This window comes from Erinaceus europaeus, chromosome 2 (assembly GCF_950295315.1).
Source record: "Erinaceus europaeus chromosome 2, mEriEur2.1, whole genome shotgun sequence".
NCBI lineage: Eukaryota > Metazoa > Chordata > Mammalia > Eulipotyphla > Erinaceidae > Erinaceus > Erinaceus europaeus.
The window spans coordinates 184660941-184683496 of NC_080163.1; the positions used below are offsets into that span (position 1 = coordinate 184660941).

The window sequence follows — 22556 nt, forward strand, 5'->3', positions numbered from 1 at the left end:
TGGAAGAGAAGAAGTCAAACTCTCCTTATTTGCAGATGACATGATAGTATACATGGAAAAACCTAAGGAATCCAGCAAGAAGCTTTTGGAAATCATCAGGCAATACAGTAATGTGTCAGGCTATAAAATTAACATTCAAAAGTCAGTGGCATTCCTCTATGCAAACACTAAGTTAGAAGAAATTGAAATCCAGAAATCAGTTCCTTTTTCTATAGCAACAAAGACAATAAAATATCTAGGAGTAAACCTAACCAAAGAAGTGAAAGGCTTGTATACTGAAAATTATGAGTCACTACTCAAAGAAATTGAAAAAGACACAAAGAAGTGGAAAGATATTCCATGTTCATGGGTTGGAAGAATTAACATCATCAAAATGAATATATTACCCAGAGCCATCTACAAATTTAATGCTATCCCCATCAAGATCCCAAGCACATTTTTTAGGAGAATAGAAAAAATGCTACAAATGTTTATCTGGAATCAGAAAAGACCTAGAATTGCCAAAACAATCTTGAGAAAAAAGAACAGAACCGGAGGCATCACACTCCCAGATCTCAAACTGTCATCAAAACTGCTTGGTAGTGGAACATGAACAGACACACTGACCAGTGGAATAGAATTGAGAGCCCAGAAATGAGGCCCCACACGTATGAACATCTAATCTTTGACAAAGGGGCCCAGACTATTACATGGGGGAAAGCAGAGTCTCTTCAACAAATGGTGTTGGAAACAATGGGTTGAAACATGCAGAAGAATGAAACTGAATCACTGTATTTCACCAAATACAAAAGTAAATTCCAAGTGGATCAAGGACTTGGATGTTAGACCAGAAACTATCAGATACTTAGAGGAAAATATTGGCAGAACTTTTTTCCACATAAATTTTAAAGACATTTTCAATGAAACGAATCCAATTACAAGGAAGACTAAGGCAAGTATAAACCTATGGGACTACATCAAATTAAAAAGCTTCTTCACAGCAAAAGAAAACACTACCCAAACCAAGAGACCCCTCACAGAATGGGAGAAGATCTTTACATGCCATACATCAGATAGGAATTTAACAACCAACAAATATAAAGAGCTTGCCAGACTCAACAACAAGACAACAAATAACCCCATCCAAAAATGGGGGGAGGACTTGGACAGAATATTTAACACAGAAGAGATCCAAAAGGCCGAGAAACATATGAAAAAATGCTCCAAGTCTCTGATTGTCAGAGAAATGCAAATAAAGACAACAATGAGATATCACTTCACTCCTGTGAGAATGTCATACATCAGAAAAGGTAACAGCAGCAAATGCTGGAGAGGGTGTTGGGTCAAAGGAACCCTCCTGCACTGCTGGTGGGAATGTAAACTGGTCCAAGCTCTGTGGAGAACAGTCTGGAGAACTCTCAGAAGGCTAGAAATGGACCTACCCTATGACCCTGCAATTCCCCTCCTGGGGATATATCCTAAGGAACCCAACACATCCATCCAAAAAGATCTGTGTACACACATGTTCTTGGCAGCACAATTTGTAATAGCCAAAACCTGGAAGCAACCCAGGTGTCCAACAACAGATGAGTGGCTGAGCAAGTTGTGGTCTAGATACACAATGGAATACTACTCAGCTGTAAAAAATGATGACTTCACCGTTTTCAGCCGATCTTGGATGGACCTTGAAAAAATCATGTTGAGTGAAATAAGTCAGAAACAAAAGGATGAATATGGGATGATCTCACTCTCAGGCCGAAGTTGAAAAACAAGATTAGAAAAGAAAACACAAGTTGAACCTGAAATGGAATTGGAGTATTACACCAAAGTAAAAGACTCTGGGGTAGGTGGGTGGGGAGAATACAGGTCCATGAAGGATGATGAATGACATAGTGGGGGTTGTATTGTTAAATGGGAATCTGGGGAATGTTATGCATGTACAAACTATTGTATTTACTGTTGAATGTAAAGCATTAATTCCCCAATAAAGAAATAAATTATTTAAAAAAAAAAGAGAGAGAGGAAGAGACAGAGGGACACCTACAGCCCTGCTTCACCACTTGAAAGGCAGTCCCCCTGCAGGTGGAGAAGGGGGGGCTTGAACCTAGGTCATTGTGCACTGTAACCTGTGCTCTCAACAGTGAGCCGTGGCCTGGCCCCTGGCTAAAATTTTTTTTTTAATTTTTTAAACTTAAAAAAAAAAAAAGAAACTACTACCCAGGGAGTCGGGCTGTAGCACAGTGGGTTAAGCGCAGGTGGCGCAAAGCACAAGGACCGGCATAAGGATCCCGGTTCGAACCCCGGCTCCCCACCTGCAGGGGAGTCGCTTCACAGGCGGTGAAGCAGGTCTGCAGGTGTCTGTCTTTCTCTCCTCCTCTCTGTCTTCCCCTCCTCTCTCCATTTCTCTCTGTCCTATCCAACAACGACAACAACAATAATAACTACAACAATAAAACAACAAGGGCAACAAAAGGGAATAAATAAATAAAATAAATATTTTTTTAAAAAAAGAAACTACTACCCAAACCAAGAGACCCCTCACAGAATGGGAGAAGATCTTTACATGCCATAAATCAGACAAGAGGCTAATAACCAGAATATATAAAGAACTTGCAAATCTCAACAAGAAAACAAATAACCCCATCCAAAAATGGGGGGAGAACATGGACAGAATATTCACCACAGAAGAGATCCAAAAGGCCGAGAAACACATGAAAAAATGCTCCAAATCTCTGATTGTCAGAGAAATGTGAATAAAGACAACAGTGAGATACCACTTCACTCCTGTGAGAATGTCATACATCAGAAAAGGTAACAGCAGCTAATTCTAGAGAGGTTTGGGGTCAAAGGAACCCTCCTGCACTGCTGGTGGGAATGTCAATTGGTCCAACCTCTGTGGAGAACAGTCTGGAGAACTCTCAGAAGGCTAGAAATGGACCTACCCTATGACCCTGCAATTCCCCTCCTGGGGATATATCCTAAGGAACCCAACACATCCATCCAAAAAGATCTGTGTACACACATGTTCTTGGCAGCACAATTTGTAATAGCCAAAACCTGGAAGCAACCCAGGTGTCCATCAACAGATGAGTGGCTGAGCAAGTTGTGGTCTAGATACACAATGGAATACTACTCAGCTATAAAAAATGATGACTTCACCATTTTCAGCCGATCTTGGATGGACCTTGAAAAATTCATGTTGAGTGAAATAAGTCAGAAACAGAAGGATGAATATGGGATGATCTCACTCTCAGGCAGAAGTTGAAAAACAAGATCAGAAGAGAAAACACAAGTAGAACCTGAACTGGAATTGGCGTATTGCAACAAAGTAAAAGACTCTGGGGTGGATGGGTAGGGAGAATACAGATCCAAGAAGGATGACAGAGGACCTAGTGCGGGTTGTATTGTTATATAGAAAACTGGGAAATGTTATGCATGTACAAACTATTGTATTTTACTGTTGACTACAAACCATTAATCCCCCAATAAGAAAATAATAAAGACTTTCATGCCTGAAGCTTTATTTTATTTATGTATTTATTGTTGAATGTAAAACGTTAATTCCCCAATAAAGAAATTAAAAAAAAATTTCAGCTTGTAGAACTTGGCACCTTGATAAACCCAAGGGAACCTGAAAATGGATTTAAGGCAGATGTGCTAAGGATCTCCATGGGAGGTGCTTATGACACTTTAACAGTCCCCTATCCTTCTATTTTTTTAATTTTATTTTGAAAGTATTTTATTTTTGATAGAGACAGAGAGAAGGTAGATATGGCAAGGGGAGAAAGAGACAGGGAGAGGGAGAGGGAGAGGGAGAGGGAGAGGGAGTGGGAGAGGGAGTGGGAGAGGTGGAGGGGAGGGGAGGGGGAGGGGGAGGGAGAGGGAGAGGGAGAGGGAGAGGGAGAGGGAGAGGGAGTGGGAGAGGGAGTGGGAGAGGGAGAGGGAGAGGGGGAGGGAGAGGGAGTGGGAGAGAGTGTGGGAGTGGGAGAGGGAGAGTGATGCAGCATTGCTTCATTGTGAAGCCCCCCCCCCCTGCAGGTGGGGCCTTGCGGCTTGAATCTGGTTCTTTGTACACTGCAAACAATATGTGTACTCAATCCATTATGCCACCACCTGGCCCTTCTTTGTTTTTTAAGATTTCATTTATTTATTTATGAGAGAAAACCAGTTTATCAAGTACATGATTTGCCTGGAATTTAACTCAGGACCACATGCTTCAGAATCCAATATTTATATATTTATTATCTTTATTAATTGGATAGAGACAGCCAGAAATGGAGAGGGAATGGGGGAGATAGAAAGGGAGAGAGACAAAAGACACCTGTAGCCCTGCTTCACCACTTGCAAAGCTTTCTCCCTGCAGGTGGGGACTGGGGACTTGAACCAGTCCTTGAGCATTGTAACATGTGTGCTTGACTTGGTGCACTACCGCCCTGCCCTGAGAGTCCAGTACTTTGTACTCGGCCATCTCCCAGGTACCACCCCCATTTTTTTTTCTTCAACAACTAGAGTCCTGCATATGCATGATTTAACAGTTCCAAGCCATCTTTTCATTTAGACACACAGAGAGTTGCTATGGCACCAGAGGAAGGAAGTTCCGGTACTATGGAAACGTGATGCTGGGGCTCAAACCTGAGCTGTGGGCATGGCTAGGGAAGCACTCTACTCAGTGAGATGTCTCTTCAGTGCCCAACTCCATCTTGTGGATGCTAATCTATACCCTCAACAACTTCATTATGTTCCCAACTGATTTTTCTTTGATGCTGCAGCAAGGAAAGTCACAATTCAGATTCGCCCCAAGGACAAGGATAGTGCCTGTAGATCAGAAGCAGTGTATATAATTACAGACCAAATCTCTCTCTCTCTCTCTCTCTCCCTTCCTTCCTTCCTTTCCTTCTTTCTTTCTTCCTCTCTTTCTTTCTTTCTCTTTCTTTTTTTGTTACCAGAGCAAAGTTCAGCTCTGGCTTATTATGGTGTGGGGGATTGAACCTGGGACTTTGAAGCCTCAGGTATGAGAGTCTCTTTGCATAACCATTATGCTATCTACCCTTCAACCTCAAATCTTTTTCTTTTTGCCTCCAGGGTTATTGCTGGGGCTCAGTGCCTGCACTATGAATCCACTGCTCCATTTTCCCCCATTTTTGTTGCCCTTGTTGTTGTTATTGCTATTGTTGGATAGGACAGAGAGAAATCAAGAGAGACGAAGAAACAGATGCTTTACCACTTGTGAAGCAACCCCCCTGTAGGTGGGGAGCCAGAGGCTTGAACCAGGATCCTCATGCTGTTCCTTGTGCTTTGTGCCATGTGCGGATAACCCGCTGAGCTACCACCCGGCCTCCTACTGACCAAATCTTAAGAAAAATAACATATTCTTCCCCCACTTCCCCTCCCCCCAATCAAAGAAGGGAAAAATATATTTTGGAGACATCGTTCATTAGGTAATGTGCCTGCCTTGCCATGCATGTAGCCCAGATCTGAGCTCTTGTGCCACACAGGAGGTGCTGTGATACCAGATGTACCAATGCTGTGGTGTCTCTTTCAGTCTGAATAAAAAAGTGGCCCAGACCAGGGAAATTGCACAGTAGTGAGGCCTGGCTTCACCTAAAAAGAAAAGAAAAATATATCCCTAAACAGAATTTTCTAGTTTCTCTAGGCTCAATAGGCAAGCCTTCTAAGTCTCCGTGAAGCCATACCACCCATATCAGAGGTTTGGTGAGTTACCAGCCTGTGGTCTAGGACTTGTGAATGCATTTAAGTGTTAAACTCTCAAGCATGACGTCCTAAGTTCAACTGCTGGCATCACATATGGCCTGGGGATAGATACCCTGGTGCTGTGTGTGCTCATACCCTCTCTCCCATTAATTAATAAATACATCTAAAAATATATGTCGCCAACTGCAGATGGACTCACCAGACAGGAGCAACAAAACTACAGTAACACAGGAACCTTACTAATATAGCTGCACATTAATACACCTAGTGCATTAGCCTGAGTTTCTAGAAACCTCTTGGTCCAGCACTCCCTATTTCCTGTTTGAGCCTTCCCTACTTCCTTTTATTTCTTTGTCTTTTTTTCCCAGAGCACTGCTCAGCTCTGGCTTTTGGTGGTACTAGGAACAGAACCTGCTTCCTTCCTTCCTTCTTTCCTTCCTTCCTTCCTTCCTTCCTTTCTTCTTTTAGAGACAGGGAGAGAGAGAGAGAGAGAGAGAGAAAGTAAAAACAATCCACTCGCTTTATTTATTTATTTATTTATTTATTTATTTTATTGCCACTATGATTATTGCTTTGTTTGGTGCCCACATGATGAATGCACTGTTCTCTGTGGCCATTACCCATCCTACCCCCTTTTTCATTTTTCATAGAGAGAGAGAAATTGGGAGGGAGGGAGGAAGAGAGACACCTGCAAAATTGCTTTAGTGTTCATAAAGTTTCCTCTCTGTGGGACCAGGGCTTGAACCTGGGTCCTTCTGCATGGTAATGTGTGTGCTCTAATGGGTGCACCGCCATCAGTCCCAGGAAAATCTCTAACAAACAGTACGATTCTAATATGTAAATGTAGAAGACATGATGGAAACAAACAAAAAATGGTCACCATTTTGGCAAATAGTTGGTAATAATGTTCTTTTACGCCAGAATTATCATTAGGGGGCCTGGAAAGATAACACAATAGTTATAGAAAAATGAATTTTCATGTCTGAGGTACAAAGGTCCCAGGTCCAGTCCCTGGTACTACCAGAACTATGCAGTGTTCTGGTTAAAAAACAAAAATAAAAGTATATGAAAATGTATTTAATTTTTTTTTTCAATTCTACTTGATAGGACAGAGAGAAGTTGAGAGCAAGAGAAGCAAAGGGAAATTTGAAGAACTGCACCATCATTTGTGAAACTTTCCCAGTGCAAGTGGCGACCCTCTGCAGTGCTTGAACCTGGGTCCTTTTGCATGGTTAAGTGCACTAAACTTTATGAACCACCTCCCAGCCCCCATGAAATGTATATTTTTGTTTTATTTCTTTGTCATAAGTGTTACTGCTGGGGTTCCACACCTGCCTGATTCCTCCACTTTTCGTGGTCTCTTTCCTCTTTGGTGAGAGACTCTGAGAGAGAGAGAGAGAGAGAGAGGAGAGATACTGCATCACAGTATATGAAGCTTCCTCCATGCAGGAGCTTCAGTATATAATGCCTGGGAGCTTGAACCCAGGTCCATGTGCACTCTACTTGCTGAACCATCACCCCAGCCCCACTAAGCAAAAGTTTTAAGTCAAACCTATTCAAAAGTTTTGGGTTGGCGAGGGTAGATAGTATAATGTTTATGCAAAGAGACTTTCATGCCCGAGGCTCCAAAGTTTCAGGTTCAATCCCCTGCACCAACGAAAGTCAGAGCTGAGTAGTGCTCTGGAAAAAGAAAAAACTTTAAAAAAAATTTGGGGTTGAGCTGCAGAGGGTAGTTTCACAGGTGGTGAAGCAGAACTGCAGGTGTCTCTTTTCCCTTATCCCCTTTCAATATCTGTTTTAGGAAATTTAAATATTTTTTTTAAAGTTTTGGGTCATTGAAATAGCTCACTTGGATAGTGTGCTGCTTTGCCATGTGTGTGACACAAGTTTGAACATGGCCCTCACCACATTCAAGGAAGCTCTGGTGCTGTGTTCTCTTTCACTCTCTGCCTCTGTCTCTAGCTCTATCAAATAAATAAATTAATTAATTAATTAATTAACTTAGAGAAATAAAGTTCGTAAATGAATGTATGGTGTTGTGCAGGGATCAGGTATGAAATGAGCAATTCAGTTCTCTTGAAAGTCATCCAGTGATTTATTCCAGTGGCAAATAATGGCGATTATGTCATTTTGGGTGGATGGGTGGGGTGGTTCTATTATGCAAGCAATTTTAGAAACAGGAAAGAAACTTTCATCATGAAAAATAGTATGGATTTCTGGGAAAGAGGAAGCAAATCAGATGCATCTTGAATTTGGCTTTTGGTTGTTCAGTAGTAATTATTTCCCCCTTTCAACATCTCTCCTAAGGATCTAAGAGAAAGGTGGTTCAGGAGGTCGCACAGTGACTAGAGCACCAGACTTGCAAAGCATGAGATGCTGAGGTCAATCCCTAGCATGACATGTACACAATTTCTCTCTTGTCCGTAAATACGTTAGTCTTTTACAACAAGGGCAACAAAATGGGGGAAATGGCCTCCAGGAGCAGTGGATTCGTAGGGCAGGCACCGAGCCCCAGCGATAACCCTGAGGAAAAAAATACACACACACCACTAGTCTTTTAAAAAAGGTTTAAGAGAAAGGATTAAAAAAGAAAGTAAAAAGGAATCATGAGCAAACTGGACATTTTTGAAGGTTCATCCCCTTCTATTTCCAAACAGTAGAGAGAGGTCAGGAAGACTAGATGTACTCAGTGGTCAGTGTCACGGGGTCACGATTTGTCCAAAACCACTAGGTTTTGTTTTTTGTTTTTCTAGCACTGGAGATAAGGTATCTCATACCCACATGCTTGGTACTGCAGAAAGGGTGCTATGTCAGTGTCACACAAATGCGATCACACCTGCAGCTTGGAGACATTCGGCCACCAATACAGACACGCTCACACGCTGTACAGTCTGCTGTACAGCTGGCATCACAGTCAGTCTACTCACTGCCGCGACGTGCACATGGCTCCTGCAGTCACGGCCCCCCACCCAACACACCCACATCTAAACGCCCCACACGGTCCCGGTCCCGGTCCCGGTCCCCAGCACTCGGCCCGACCGCTGAGCCTGCGCCCTGGAGAGACCCCGCAGCCGCACCAGGCGGACATCTGCACGCTGTGTAGACAGTCACACGGCCACAATGTCACGCAGCCCAAACGACACACCCCACTCCGAGCCCTGCAATCACAACCTCGGGCAAAGCTACACTCCAGATCCCGCGGCCCGGGCTGGATCACTCCCACTGTCACAGAGGCCCCACCCCACCCCACCCCACCCCACCCAGGACACACTATGACGCATGGCTGCAAGTACACAAGCGGACATACACCCTAGAGACGAGCGGTCACGGTACACCCAACGCATGAGTCAAGGGCACACCCATAATGACGCATCCTCAGTCCGCTCCCGCCTGAGCACACAAACCCGCGGCTCTGGACACGCCCCGTCCCCGTCCCCGTCCCCGCCCCGGACTCCCAGACCCCCTCACCTTCTGCCTTCCCTTGGTCCGCGGCGGAGTTAAGGATTTCGCTACGACGTCAAGAGAGACGTAAACGCCGGGCCGCTGTGAACTGTGGGAAACGTAGTCCCGAGCAGAAACAGTCACGGACAAGATGGCTATCTAGTAGCACAGCATCTGGGCTCGGCCTGTTTGATATTGCGACTGGGTGGTTCCAAAGAGGGAGTTCCCGCTCCCCACCGTACTACAAGGTTTGGGCCGATCTTCTTCCTAGGTAGGACTGCTCACCCCGAGAGCCCATAGTCACAGGGATAGGCCGCCAGATTGTCCTGAAAGAGACAAGGGCTCTGACCGGCAAAGCCTCAAGGGAAATGTAGTCCAAGGCCGGAAGAGACGACTTTGGTGTGGATGGGAGGGTGTCGGTCGACAGCCTAGGCTTTGGCCGGGGGGACCTTATGGGCCGCGTCGCGGAGACTTCTGGGAGTGCTCCCTCTCTCTCTCTCTCTCTCAGTGCGCAGGCGCGGGGCTGCGAGTGGACATTTTGGTCTTTGTCCGCGGGTCAGTCCGGCCCCTGGGTCCACGTGGCGCGTAAACTAGGAGGTGGGATGTGGGCATCTCGGCCGGGTGGGGTCGGGGAGCTGGAGGGGGAGGGTCCCGCGTCGCCTGGGTTGCGGCGTGGGAGTGGGGAGTGGGTCTACCAGCCTCGGACCTACGCGGAGGGTGGGGGCCGGGGCCTCCGCGCACAGGCCGGGCCTTGGGGCCCGCGGCCGGCCGCGAGTTTGGCCGAGGGAGGAGTCGGGGGCTCGGGCCCGCGAGTGGCAGCCCGGGGAGCGGGGTGCGGGGCCCGGCGCGGGGCTGCGCCTCGGGACACCTGCCGGGCCGGAAGCGCTGCGGCCTTGCGCCTGCACACCCGATGGGGGGGTAAGTGGTGAAGGAGTGGAAAAGACTTTATATGTGTATATAAGCATCGAAATACAGTTGTGGGTAGAATGCAGATCGCCATGCTTTTTTTTTTTTCTTTTAAAGTAAAACTATTTCAGAGGAACTTTGGTTTCGGGAACCCTCTTGCGGATCGTCTGCAGTGCCCTTGTCACTGGGGCGCTTGAACAGGCAGCTGCAAAGTCGCAGATGAAACTGTCAGCGGCCACACGCTGCGGCTGCGGCGGTGGCTCCGGGCCAGGCAGTTGCTATTTTCTGTCTGTCTCTGTCTCTGCCTCTGCCTCTGCCTCTCTTTTTCTGAAGACAATTTAAGTCGTCGATGTATAATAATTTACCCACAAGTCTGGACTAGGTTAGTGTCCTACCACCCAAATCAGTCGCGGTTTGGATTTTGTGAGATGAAGGAAATTACTTTTGCTTGGAAAGATGGTTTTGTTTTTCTTTCTTTCTTTCTTCCTTCCTCTCTTTCTTTCTTTATGGAAAAGCTATTCTGAGCAATTCACCCAGTCATCCTTCACATAATTAAAAATGATAAGACTAAAAAAAAGTATTTCGTGGAACGAATAGCTTTCAAGGAGACAGAAAATGTAGCAGAAGAAAACCGCTTATTTACAGTCGTAGCCAAGTACATTTTTTAAGTAACTAGGAATAAAAATAATATGCAGAACTTTAGAAAACACATTTCAAGTTCTGCTGAGGGGTACAACAGTATTTCTCTTCTTTGCAAAATAAAATGTTACTTATTTGCAGTCCACTAGGGTTATCGCTGGGGTTTGTGCCTGCACACAGACAGTCCCTCTCCCGGTGTTTATTGTTAGTATTATTTATTTATTAATTTTCCTGAGTGAAACGGTGAAGAAAACACTGTCTGGGAGTGAGGTGCCCACTGCATTGTGGCACCTGGTGAAATGGTGCAGATGGGGGTTCGAACCCGGTCCCTTGCATGTACCAACCAGGTGCACCACCTGGCCCTCGTTTTTATTAAAGACAAAGAACCGAGCATCACTGGTACTTGGCCGTGCTGGGGGGAATATTTTAACTTTTTTATTTTCTTTATTTGCTTAGTGGATAGAGATAGCCAGAAATTGAGAGGAGAGAGGCAGACAAAATGGAAAAAAATGGCCTCCAGGAGCAGTGGATTCATAGTGCAGGCACTGAGACTCTGCCAATAACCGTGGAGGCAAAAATAAATATATATATATTTGTTTTTTAAAGCTTTTATTTATTTTGTTACTCATATATTTTTAATGAAGAGGAGCTAGAGCTAGAAACCAGAACACTGCTCAGCTCTGGTATATGGTGGCATTGAACCTGGGACCTCAGAGCCTTAAGCATGAAAGCCTTGCAGAACCATTATGCTCTCTCCCCTGCCTATTTTATCATTTAAATCATACGTGAGGAAGAGAGTTTCATATGAGAGAGAAGCCAGTGCTGCTAGCACATGCACTGGGGTGGGAGGATGTCAAAGGAGCCATAGGCATGCAAGTCCTATCCCCTACCACCAGAATCAGAATTGTCTTGGTGTCGATATATTGCTGTTGTTTAATCAAAAGCTCATATTCAAATTCTGTTAATTGTCCCAACAATGTCCTTAGTTTTTAATATTAAAAGTACTTTGGTCCAGAAAATAGCTCACATGGATTGTGAGCAGCTTTGCCATGTATGTGACCTGGGTTTGAGCCCAGCCCTCATAGAATTAAATGAAGCTTTGGTGTTGTGGTCTCTTTCATTCTTTCTCTTCCTCTATGTCTCCATGTAAATAATAGTCATATTAATTTGTTTTACTAAGAAACAGACTAGAGCTCAGCTCTTGCTTATGGTGTTGCTAGAGATTCAACTTGGGACCTCTAAGCCTCAGCACTGAAAATTTGATAAAATATGTACTTAATAGGAGAGAGAACTCAAGGCCTCACACTTACAAAGCCATGTACCCTACTGTGACACCACTTCCTGCTCACTAAAAATAATTCTTGAATGCATAGGTGTGTGTAACTCACATAGTACATTTTTAACAGCATGATAAAGTTTTACTCAGAATCTGTTGCAACCAGTAAAAACTGAAAGTAGGGAAATTTTGAGTTTCTATTTCTGAATGTGTTATGGTCATATAGCTAACTTCCAATAATCATAAGTTGTCATAGTCAGGAGTACTAAATTCATTCAGTATTGAAGACCGCAGTTAACATACATTCAGGAAGTCTGAGAGTGTGATACTAGGTATCAGTAGCTACTCGTCAGGTTAGAGCAACTTTCCTCTGTAAATACAACTTTTACTTCCCCAATGTGTGTATGTGTGGAAATTTCCTATGGCATAATGGGTATGACTTTGAAATTTAGGATTCAGATAATCTTAGTTCCTTTGCTCTTGTAATTGTGTGTGCTTTTAAGCAGTAAAGCACATCATTTTTATTTTATTTTTTTTTCTCCCCTCAGGGCTACTTCCTGTTCATCCCTGGAAACTGCACCTTCTTCGGGCTGAGTTCTAGCATGGTACTTTGACCCTAGCATTAACCTTCTCGTGCTGTGTCATTCCTCAGTAGCAGGTTATAAACTGACTGAGCTGTATGTGAACTTCTGTGGAGGCAGGAAGACTGCTTGAGAGTAGAAAAAGTGGAAAGGAAACCTGTCCAGGTGAGTAAATGACAGTTGACAGTTGCTCTCTTGCACCGATCCCTCTGAAGTGATTTTTTTTTTTCCTAGGTCACTTTTATTTTGCAAGATAGACCAAAACCAGAACAGTACTCTGGTAAATGAAGTGCTGGAGATGGAACTTGCAGCTTCATGCTTACGTCCAGAGATCTACTGGGTCACCAGGGTGCTTTCTTCCTGTTCTTTTCTTTTCTTATCCTTTTTTTCCTCCTGCCACCAGTGTCCTTACTATGACTTACTACTTCATGGTTGAATCTACAGCTCCTGGTGGCCACTCCCACTCCTTTTGTTTTATTGGAAAGGACAGAAACTGAGAAGGGAAGAGGAAATAGAGGGAATGAGAGACACCTGTAGTACTGCCTCACTGCTTGTGAAGCTTCCCCCCTGCTTGTAGCAACAGGGGTTTGAACTCAGGTCCTTGTGCATGCTAATGTGTGTGCTCAGTTGCTTGCCCCTTTCTCTTTCCTTTTTTAAATTAAAATTTTTATTATCTTTATTTATTTGATAGAGATAGCCAGAAATTGAGAGGAAGGGGGAGATAGGGAGAGACAAACACTGCAGTAAGCTACTTTATTGGCCCCAACATAACTTTTTTTTTAATACTTTATTTTTTAAATACTTATTTATTCCCTTTTGTTGCCCTTATTGTTTTATTGTTGTAGTTATGTTGTTGTAGTTGGATAGGACAGAGAGAAATGGAGAGAGGAGGGGAAGACAGGGCTAGAGCAAGACACCTGTAGACCTGCTTCACCGCCTGTGAAGTGACTCCCATGCAGGTGAGAAGCTGGGGGCTCGAACTGGGATTCTTATGCTGGTCCTTGCACTTCACACCACCTGCACTTAACCCACTGCACTGTCACCCAACTCCCTCCTATATAACTATCACCCCCCCCCCCCCAGGGTTATCACTGGGGCTAGGTGCCATCATTATGAATCCACTGCTCTTGGAGCTCCATTTTTCATTTTTAACTAGATAGGACAGAGAGAAATTGAGAGGGGAGAGGAAGAGAGACACATAAAGAAAGACCTGCTTCACTCCCTTATTGGTGGGGAGCTGGGGCCTCGAACTAAGATCCTTACTTGGCTCCTTGCACTTTGTACTATGTGTGCTTAACCCAGTGTGCCACTGCCCCCCACATAACTTTCTTTTCTTTTTTTTAATTATTATCTTTATTTATTAGAGACAGCCATAATTTGAGAGAGAAGCAATGAAGCATGTCTTCAGGTGTCTTTCTCTTCTCGCTGTCTTCCGCTCCTATCTCAGTTTGTCCTATCCCAGCAGCAGCAATGGAGAAAAGATGGCTGCCAGAAGCAGTGGGGCTTGTAATGCAGGCACTGAGCCCCAGCAATAACCTTGGAGGCAAAAAAAAAAAAAAAAAAAAAAACCGCCAGCCAGAGCTGAGCAGTGCTCTGGTTAAAAAAATAAATAAACCATCCAGATACAGGGTGATGTAATTATCTTTTATAAAATGTTATGGGCAGGGGTAGATAGTATAATGGCTATGCAAAGAGACTCTCATGCCTGAGGCTCCAAAGTCCCAGGTTTAATCCCCTGCACCACCATAAACCAGAGCTGATCAGTGCTCTGGTAAAGAAAGAAAGAGAGAGAGAGAGAAAGAAAGAAAGAAAGAAAATGTTATGATTGGGGGACCAGGCAGTGGTGCACGGAGTTTAAAAAAAAAAAAAAAAGCACATAGTATGAAGCTCAAGAACCCACATAAGGAGGTGGATCTCAGTTCAAGCACCTGGCAACCCAGCTGTAGGGGGTTGCTTCACAAATGGTGAAGCAAGTCTGCAGGTGTCTCCTTTCTCCCTATCTCCTCTCCTTCTCAATTTCTCTCTGTCCTATCCAATAAAATGGAAATTTTAAAAAAAAGTTATGATTAAGGTCTGGGGAGATGGCATAAGGGTTGCTCAAAAGACTCATGCTTGATGCTCCAAGGTGTCAGGTTCAATCCTCCCGTACCACCATAAGCCAGTGCTCTGGTGTGTGTCATGAAAATAAATTTAAAAAATATATTTTTTTAAAAAGAAAATGGAGGCCAGACAGTGGTGCAACTGATTAAGGAAACATAGTACTACTATGAGTAAAGAACCATACAAGGACCCAGGATCAAGCCCCTCTTCCCAGCTTCATAAGCGGCAAATAAGGTCTGCAGGTGTCTGTTTTTCTCCCTCTTTATGTCACTCGCCACTTTCAATTTCTCTCTGCCCTATCGGATAAAATACAAAAAAATAATAAATGGAATAAATGGTTGCCAGGAGCAGTGGATTCATAGTTTCCCTCTTTCTCCTTCTCTGCTCTTCTGATTTGTTTCTGTCCAATAAACTAATTAATTGATTGAATTAGTAGCTATACTTCACACACACACACACACACACACACACACACACCAGGGTTATTAAACCCTGCACAACTCTACCACCCCTAGTGGCCATTTTTCTTTTTTTTATATTCATTTTCCCTTTTGTCTCCCCAGCATGTGTTTAGCTCTTACCTTAATAGTTTTCATCATCCTATCATAGACATTTCTCCAGTTTTTCACATACACCCCTTCTTTTTTTAAATCCTTTGTCTATAGCCTTTCTTGCCCAATTGGTTTTGAAGTATATATTTTAATAGCATTCTGTGAGGAAAGGTATATTTCTGAGCACTAGTATTACTAGTCTAACAAAATTACTTACTCAGACCCAAGTTCAGTCTCCCATCACCACCATACAGCAGAGCTGAGCTAGTTTGCCTTTCCTCCATTAAAAATAAATATCTAAAATGCATTTGTTTAAGGCTGTTCTATTGGATTGATAGGCTTATGCTTAGACTTTTTTCTTCAGAATATTGTCTTCTAGATTCTCATCTTTTTATTGAGAAATTTTATACCATTCTGACACCTTTTCTGATTTTTTTTCCTGAAAATTATTATGCCCTCTATTTTCTCTTTTGAAATATCACAGTGTGTCTAGGTAACTTATTTATTATGCAGGGTAGCAAGTGAACCTTTTTCAATGAGTAAGGTTTTTGAAACTTAACATGGATATTTCCTTTAACTAGTTTCTGTCCCCCCCTCCACTAGGGCTTGGAGCCTTCACAGTGCTGTTGTTCCTAGTAACCATCTTTTTCTTTTTGATAGAGGGTGAGAGATAAGAGAGGGAAAGGTAGCACTGCTCTACCGCTTGTGTAGTTTCCCTCCTGAAGGTGAGGACTGGGGTAAGCTTACACCTGGTTCTCTGTGCTTGGTAATATATGCGTTCTCTACCAGGAGAACCACTACTCAGCCCCTAATAAGTTTTCTAGAATTCCTTTTTCTTTTTTTTTTTTTTAATAATTTTTTTAAAAATCTTTATTTGCTGGATAGAGACTGTCAGAAATTGAAAGGGAAGGGGATGATAGAGAGGGAGAGAGACAGACACCTGCAGCACTGCTTCGTCACTTGTGAAAATTTCCTCCTGCAGGTGGGGGCCGGGGGCTTGAACCTGGGTCCTTGTGCACTGTAACATGTGCGCTCAACCAGGTGCGCCACCACCTGGCCCCTAGAACTCCTTTTTCTTAGCTATTGTGTTATCCTCTGAGTTGTTATTGTTTAAATTTTTTTCAGGAAATGCTATTTGATACATTTAAGTTTCCAAACAAATACCAGGGTATAATCAGTATAATCCTTCAGTTGTGATGAGAGACCGATACTGATAAATAGTAATAAAACCTGCCTCATCTTCCTCCTGCCAGAGTCCTTCAGTCTTAACACCACCTCCTTTGTCTCTCTCTCTCTCTCTGCCACGAGGGTTATCATTGGGGCTTGGTGTCTACACAATTGGCATGGGCCATTTGTACATACATACACATTTTTGTAAATCTTATTTATTGGCTAGAGACAGAAACTAAGAGAAGAGGGGAAGATAGAGAGAAAGAAAATGACAGATACCTGCAGCCCTGTTTCACCACCCATGAGCTTTCTCCATTCAGGGACCAGGGGCTTGAAAACCTGCATCCTTGAGCACTGTAATGTGTGCGCTTAAAGAGGTGCACTACCACCCAGCCCTGCCGCATTTGTGTATTTGTGTTATCGTTTGTGGGCCATACACAAATTATAAACTAGTATTTAATGTTAGGATAAAAGCCCCTAGATTTGTTGAATTTTGAGTCAAAAACCAGATTTATTGAATACGGAGACAAAACCAGACAGAATGATTGTGTTTGCCTTGTATGGCCCACGGGCCAAAGTTCCCCACCCCTGCTCTAGATAGAAAGCGAGGAGGAGGCTAGGAGACACTAATACCACTGTAGCACCACCCACCACTCGTAGGCACTCCCCCTACAAGTTCTTTTTGTGGTGACCTGGGACTTGAACCCAGTTCCTTGCATGGCAACATGTGCTGTACCAGGTGAAACATTTGCTGGCCCCATCCATTCATTCATCTTTTAAGATCTACTTATTAAATGGGGGAGTGGGGGATAGTAGGGGACAACCCTTTTATTTTAAATCCTAAATTCTAGCTGCTGGGTCACATGAAGGACTTTTTATTTTACATGTTTAGTTCTTTGTTTTTGTTGCCAGGATTTCACCACTCTGGACTGACTTTTCACATTTCAGATACATATAAGAAGGTGGGAGGTTTAGGGGAATCCCAGCACCAAAACTTAGGCTTGTTTGATGGGGGCCTGTGCTTGAGCCTACGTCATGCATTTTGCAGAGCAGGCTCACTGTTCAGGTGAATTGTTTTGCTGGCCCTCATTTGTGTGTTAAACTTTTGCATGTGCTTACATTATGGTAAAGTTTGTCAGTACATATGTGTTCATGATGTTGCCTATCATCTTTGTGTGTACGCCCTTTTTTTGGGGGAGGGGCAATCCAGGTTTTTTTGCTGGGGCTTTGTGTGGATGCTATGAATCCGCCAATCCTGGTGTCCATCCCCCCTCCCCCCATTTTATTCAATAGGACAGAAAAATTGGTAGGGGAGGGGAGATAAAGATGGGGAGAGAGAGACAGAGACACCTGAAGATCTGCTTTACCGCTTATAAAGTGTCCCCGTTGCAGGTGGGGATTGGGGGCTCAAACCCAGGTCCTTGTGCACAGTAAGTACTTTGTGTGCTTAAACAACGTGTGCCACTGCCCTTCCCCATACCTTTTTTTAAAAAAATAGTAATAATAGAGTTGTTGGTTTTTTCATTCCTTCAGATAGACCCCAGTTTTATATGTTTATTTTATTCTGTGTATTAATACCTCATTTGCTGTTCTAATTTGGTGAAATAAACTTGGAAATTTTACTTTTCAAGAATTATCTAAATATTATATACCCATGAATGTTACTTTTCTCCACACACCTTTCTATCCCCTTTTAATTTTAGAGGGAGGTTCCCTACTACCATCTCTGTAGCTTCCCTCTTTTGAAATTTCAGTTTTGAAATTCTGCCTTTATAATTGTCCCCTAAAAGTGCACATGTGTATAGAAACGTCTTGTTAAAAAAAAAAAAATGAACTCTGGGCTGGGGAGATAATGTAATGGTCATGCAAGGCTTTCATGCCTGAGGTTCTGATGTCCTAGGTTCAATCCCTGGAACCACTGTAAGCCAGAGCTAAGCAGTGCTCTTACCAGGCCCCTGCTCCCCCTAATCTTTCTGTCTCTTAAATAAAATGCTTTTTAAAAATTGAACTCCATCTGACAAAGTAGCATTAATACTAGGGAGGGAAACCCTATGAATTAACTAAATATGTGGAAATTTTCACTTACATGTCATACTTGATTAAATAATAGAAGTCAGGTTGGAGAGAAGCTGTGATTTTAAAATGCTTTTAAAACAATCTGTAGCTACATGGAAAAACTCATTAAGCAGAAGAAAATTAATGCTTGGCAAAAACACTTTGAATGTACTGTGAATACATTTGCATTAAAACCTAATCCTTTATTCTGCATTTAAAAGGTCATAGAGAAGCACTGCAAATGTAGGAAATGTGGAAGTACCTTCAGTCAAAAGTAAATCTTCATTCTTCAAACAATTCATATTGGAGAGATATCTTGTGAATGTTGGATAACTTCCTTTCAGATGTCACAACTCAGTCAGCAGAACAACTGTAGTGGGGAATACCCCTTTGCCTGCAAGGTATGTGGGAAGATTTTCAGTCACAAATCAACTCTAACTGAGCATGAAAATTTTCATAATAGAGAGAAACCTTTTGAGTGTAACGAATGTGGCAAAGCCTTCAGTCAAAAGCAGTATGTCATTAAACATCAGAACACCCATACTGGGGAGAAGCTTTTTGAATGTAATGAGTGTGGAAAATCTTTTAGTCAAAAGGAAAACCTCCTTACCCATCAGAAAATTCACACCGGAGAGAAACCTTTTCAGTGCAAGGATTGTGGAAAAGCTTTCATCCAGAAGTCAAACCTTATCAGACACCAAAGAACTCACACAGGAGAGAAACCCTTTGTATGTAAAGAGTGTGGAAAAACCTTCAGTGGCAAATCAAACCTTACTGAGCATGAAAAAATTCACATTGGAGAGAAACCCTTTAAATGTAACGAATGTGGAACAGCTTTTGGCCAGAAGAAGTACCTTATAAAACATCAAAACATTCATACTGGAGAGAAGCCCTATGAATGTAATGAATGTGGGAAAGCCTTCTCTCAACGAACGTCCCTTATTGTACATGTGAGAATTCATTCAGGTGATAAACCTTATGAATGCAATGTATGTGGAAAAGCCTTCTCTCAAAGTTCATCTCTTACTGTGCATGTGAGAAGCCATACAGGTGAGAAACCCTATGGTTGTAATGAATGTGGGAAAGCCTTCTCTCAATTCTCAACGCTTGCCCTGCACTTAAGAATACACACAGGTAAAAAGCCTTACCAATGCAGTGAATGTGGAAAAGCTTTTAGTCAGAAATCACACCACATTAGACACCAGAAAATTCATACCCATTAAAAATCCTGTCAAAATCTTGAAAACTAGAATGTATTCATCAAGATTTTAAACTTCATAGAATACCAGAAGTAATCATTCTGAAGAAGACATCACAAGTGAGGAAACTAAAACTAAAAATATGTAGGACATCAGATGATTCACATTGAGAAGAAAGACGGTTGTATGATGCAGAGCTCGTGCCCAACAAAAATGCTACAGCTAAGCAATGCTGAAACTTTTAGTCATATTTCCACTAAGACTGAAGTAGAAAATCTGCTCGTTATCTTTGCTGTCTGCGTAGATAGAGATCTTCAATATACTAAGAAATAAGTTTGAAATTCTGGAAAGAAAAAGACTGATATTGATTTAGCGGAACAGAAGAGATACTAGAAATACCTATGCATTATTAGAATTTAGAGCATGACAGAAATGATACTAGGAGGTAAGAAGATGTGCAACTGTCTTCTAAATGATAGAAGTAATTAATCTCCTAGGGAAAAAACGACTATAAACTCTACAAAAGGGTAAGGTCAAGGGATTAAACCAGAAATATGAAAACTATATAATTAGATAGTTACGACTTTGGGAGTAGGAAAACATTCCTTGTAATGAATTCAAAATTATCTAGCAATTCTACTCTGGAGTATATACCAAGCTATTTACTGTGGCATGATTTGTAGTAGCCATAAATTGGAAACAACTAACCATTAGGAGCCAAATGGGAAATGCGTAATACTGTATATCTGTAATATGGAATAAATGAGATCTACATGTCTTAACTGAGAAAGATATCTAAAATGTTGAGGGGGTAAAAATGAAGTCTTGGGGGCTAACACTTGTTAGTTTCAATATTAATTTGATTTTGTACATTTGAATTAAGACTTCCCTCATAAGATTCAGTACTATATATTGATAGTAGATACATATAAGTGTGTGTGTTTTATGTTTTTGAAATGAATTGGAAGGATACGGCCCACTTTTGGTAGTGGTTACCTGTGAGGACTGAAGAGAAGAGAATGAGTGGGATATAGAGTAGGGTTGGTTAAAGGCAATATGAGTTTTATATATAGATACACATTTAAAAACAAAAACCTGCAATGAAATATTCAAGATACTAGATAACTCTGTATTGTGGTATATGGATATTTTGTCTTATTTTTTGTACTTTTCTGTATTTTTAAACTTTCTCAAGAAAAGGGGTGAGGATGGGAACACTGTACTTGTAGAATCATCTTCTAATGGATTCAGTCCCAGTCAAATACTAAACTTTTTATAGAAAATATTTCTAAAATTTTATCAATAAGTGGATGAACTTTCTCTTTATGTAATATGAAATTATCTATTTTATTAAAAAGTTAAATGATAGCATAAGCCAGATCTGTTTTAATATATTTTTGTGTTATTGTGTACCCTGTATGGTCTGTATCTTCACATATCTAACATTTTCAACATCATTTGAGTTTAGAGTTTCTAAAGAACTTTTAGTTAAATAAGGGTATGTGCATAGACTTAATATAATTTGTCTTTTTCAGATAAAATGAATTTTGAATGTTAGTTTCCCTGTCCTGTAAATGTCCATGTGAACAGCTTGTGCATAAAAACAAATCACATTTTGGATTGTTTTGATTTTTAAAAAGAGGAAAACATTTCTGCCTCCCATAATGTCTGTAATTAAATGCCAGCATCTCAAGTTTTAACCTGCACACTATTTCATTCCTTCTGTTGCTTTAACAGATACCTATTTTTTTTTTTTAGCTTTACTGAGGTATAATTGACAAATAAAATTGTAAAATATTTTATGTGTACAATGTGATGATTTGATGTCCATACACCTTGGGAAGGAATTTTCTCCATTGAATTCTCTTGATTGTTTGTTTTACATGATAAAATGGGCATGAGAAGAGTTGTTCAGGGGCAAGGACATAGCTCATCTAGTAGAGTATGCATGCCATGTACAGTGTGCCGGGATAGAGCTTAAGCACTACATAAGAGCTCTGTGGGGCTAAAATATCTCTCCTTTAAACAAAGGAATGAAAGAAATTGAGCCTGGAATTGATAATTCATGCATGTGTGAGGCTTGAGTCATACCTCCCCCCCCCCCCCCCCCGGGCACTGATCAACTCTGGTTTATGCTTTTGTAGGAGATTGAATTTGGGTTGTTTAAGCCACAGGCTCTTTGCTATCTATCCCCATGCCCAACTGACATTAAATTTTTTTTCATTTGATAGAGACAAACAGACAGAAATGGGAGATAGAGGGAGAGCATTGCTCCAGTACTCATGAAGCTTCCTTTCTTGCAGGTGGGGACTGGGGGCTTCAACCTGGGTCCTTGTTCTTGCTAACTGCACTCAACACAGTGTACCACCATCCAGCCCATCCCCAACTTTCACAGAGACAGGGTGAGAGGAGAGACACCATAGCATTGCTCTACCACTTACAAAGCTTCCCCTTGTGCATTATGGTCATCTTCCCATGTGATATTGGGTCCTCATGTGGTAAAATGTGAACTATCTCCCACTCCCCACTCACCTGTTCTATTTACCTGAGCACTGTTCCACTTGGACTTCTGATGGTGCCAAAAAAACACTTAAAATAGTTGTCACACTCATTTTTAAAATGCTTCAATATCACTGTTTACCTTTTGCTGAAGATTTGATCATTAACTATATTTGAAATATCTGAGGGCACTGGGTGGTGGTCAGCAGGTTAACTGTATGTGGTGCGAAGCCAAGGACCGGCCTAAGGATCCTGGTTTGAGTCCTCTCCACCTGCAGGGGGGTTGCTTCACAGGTGGTGAAGCAGGTCTGCATGTGTCTATCTTTCTCCCTCTGTCTTACCCTCCATTTCTCTCTGTCCTATCCAACAATACTACTAACAATAATGGTAACAGCAACGATAAGGGCAACAAAAGGGGAAAGAAAAAATAGTCTCCAGGAGCAGTGGA

General features: G+C 42.2%; 2 protein-coding genes across 6 annotated transcripts in view; one reads left to right on the forward strand and one right to left on the reverse strand.

Annotated features, from left to right (window-relative positions):
- ZNF565 (zinc finger protein 565) overlaps positions 1 to 9293 on the reverse strand; it is a 31512-nt gene extending 22219 nt beyond the window's left edge. The window contains exons 1-2 of one of the 2 annotated variants that reach the window (XM_060185837.1): positions 9160 to 9276; positions 5431 to 5580 (exon numbers count right to left, since the gene is read on the reverse strand). The gene's annotated coding sequence lies outside the window, so the exon portion shown is untranslated. Of the gene's footprint in view, positions 1 to 5430; positions 5581 to 9159 lie in introns of both variants that reach the window. The other variant, XM_060185838.1, reaches the window with a different exon arrangement.
- On the forward strand, positions 9246 to 21408 carry ZNF146 (zinc finger protein 146). 4 transcript variants are annotated; one of them, XM_060185847.1, is made up of 3 exons: positions 9246 to 9380; positions 12502 to 12699; positions 18639 to 21408. In XM_060185847.1, exon 3 carries the CDS (start codon positions 18755 to 18757, stop codon positions 19631 to 19633), a length of 879 nt encoding a protein of 292 aa, XP_060041830.1. In that variant the 5' UTR covers positions 9246 to 9380; positions 12502 to 12699; positions 18639 to 18754; the 3' UTR covers positions 19634 to 21408. The 4 variants fall into 4 exon arrangements, with proteins under 4 accessions (XP_060041830.1, XP_060041829.1, XP_060041831.1 ...); XM_060185846.1 differs by having other exon boundaries at positions 9265 to 9403; XM_060185848.1 differs by lacking the exon at positions 9246 to 9380 and adding an exon at positions 9568 to 9687.
- Positions 21409 to 22556: the final 1148 nt, after the last annotated feature.

Bases quoted from the DNA above. Each gene is read 5' to 3' on its own strand.
- ZNF146 (XM_060185847.1), top strand. From the start codon at position 18,755: ATGTCACAACTCAGTCAGCAGAACAACTGTAGTGGGGAATACCCCTTT.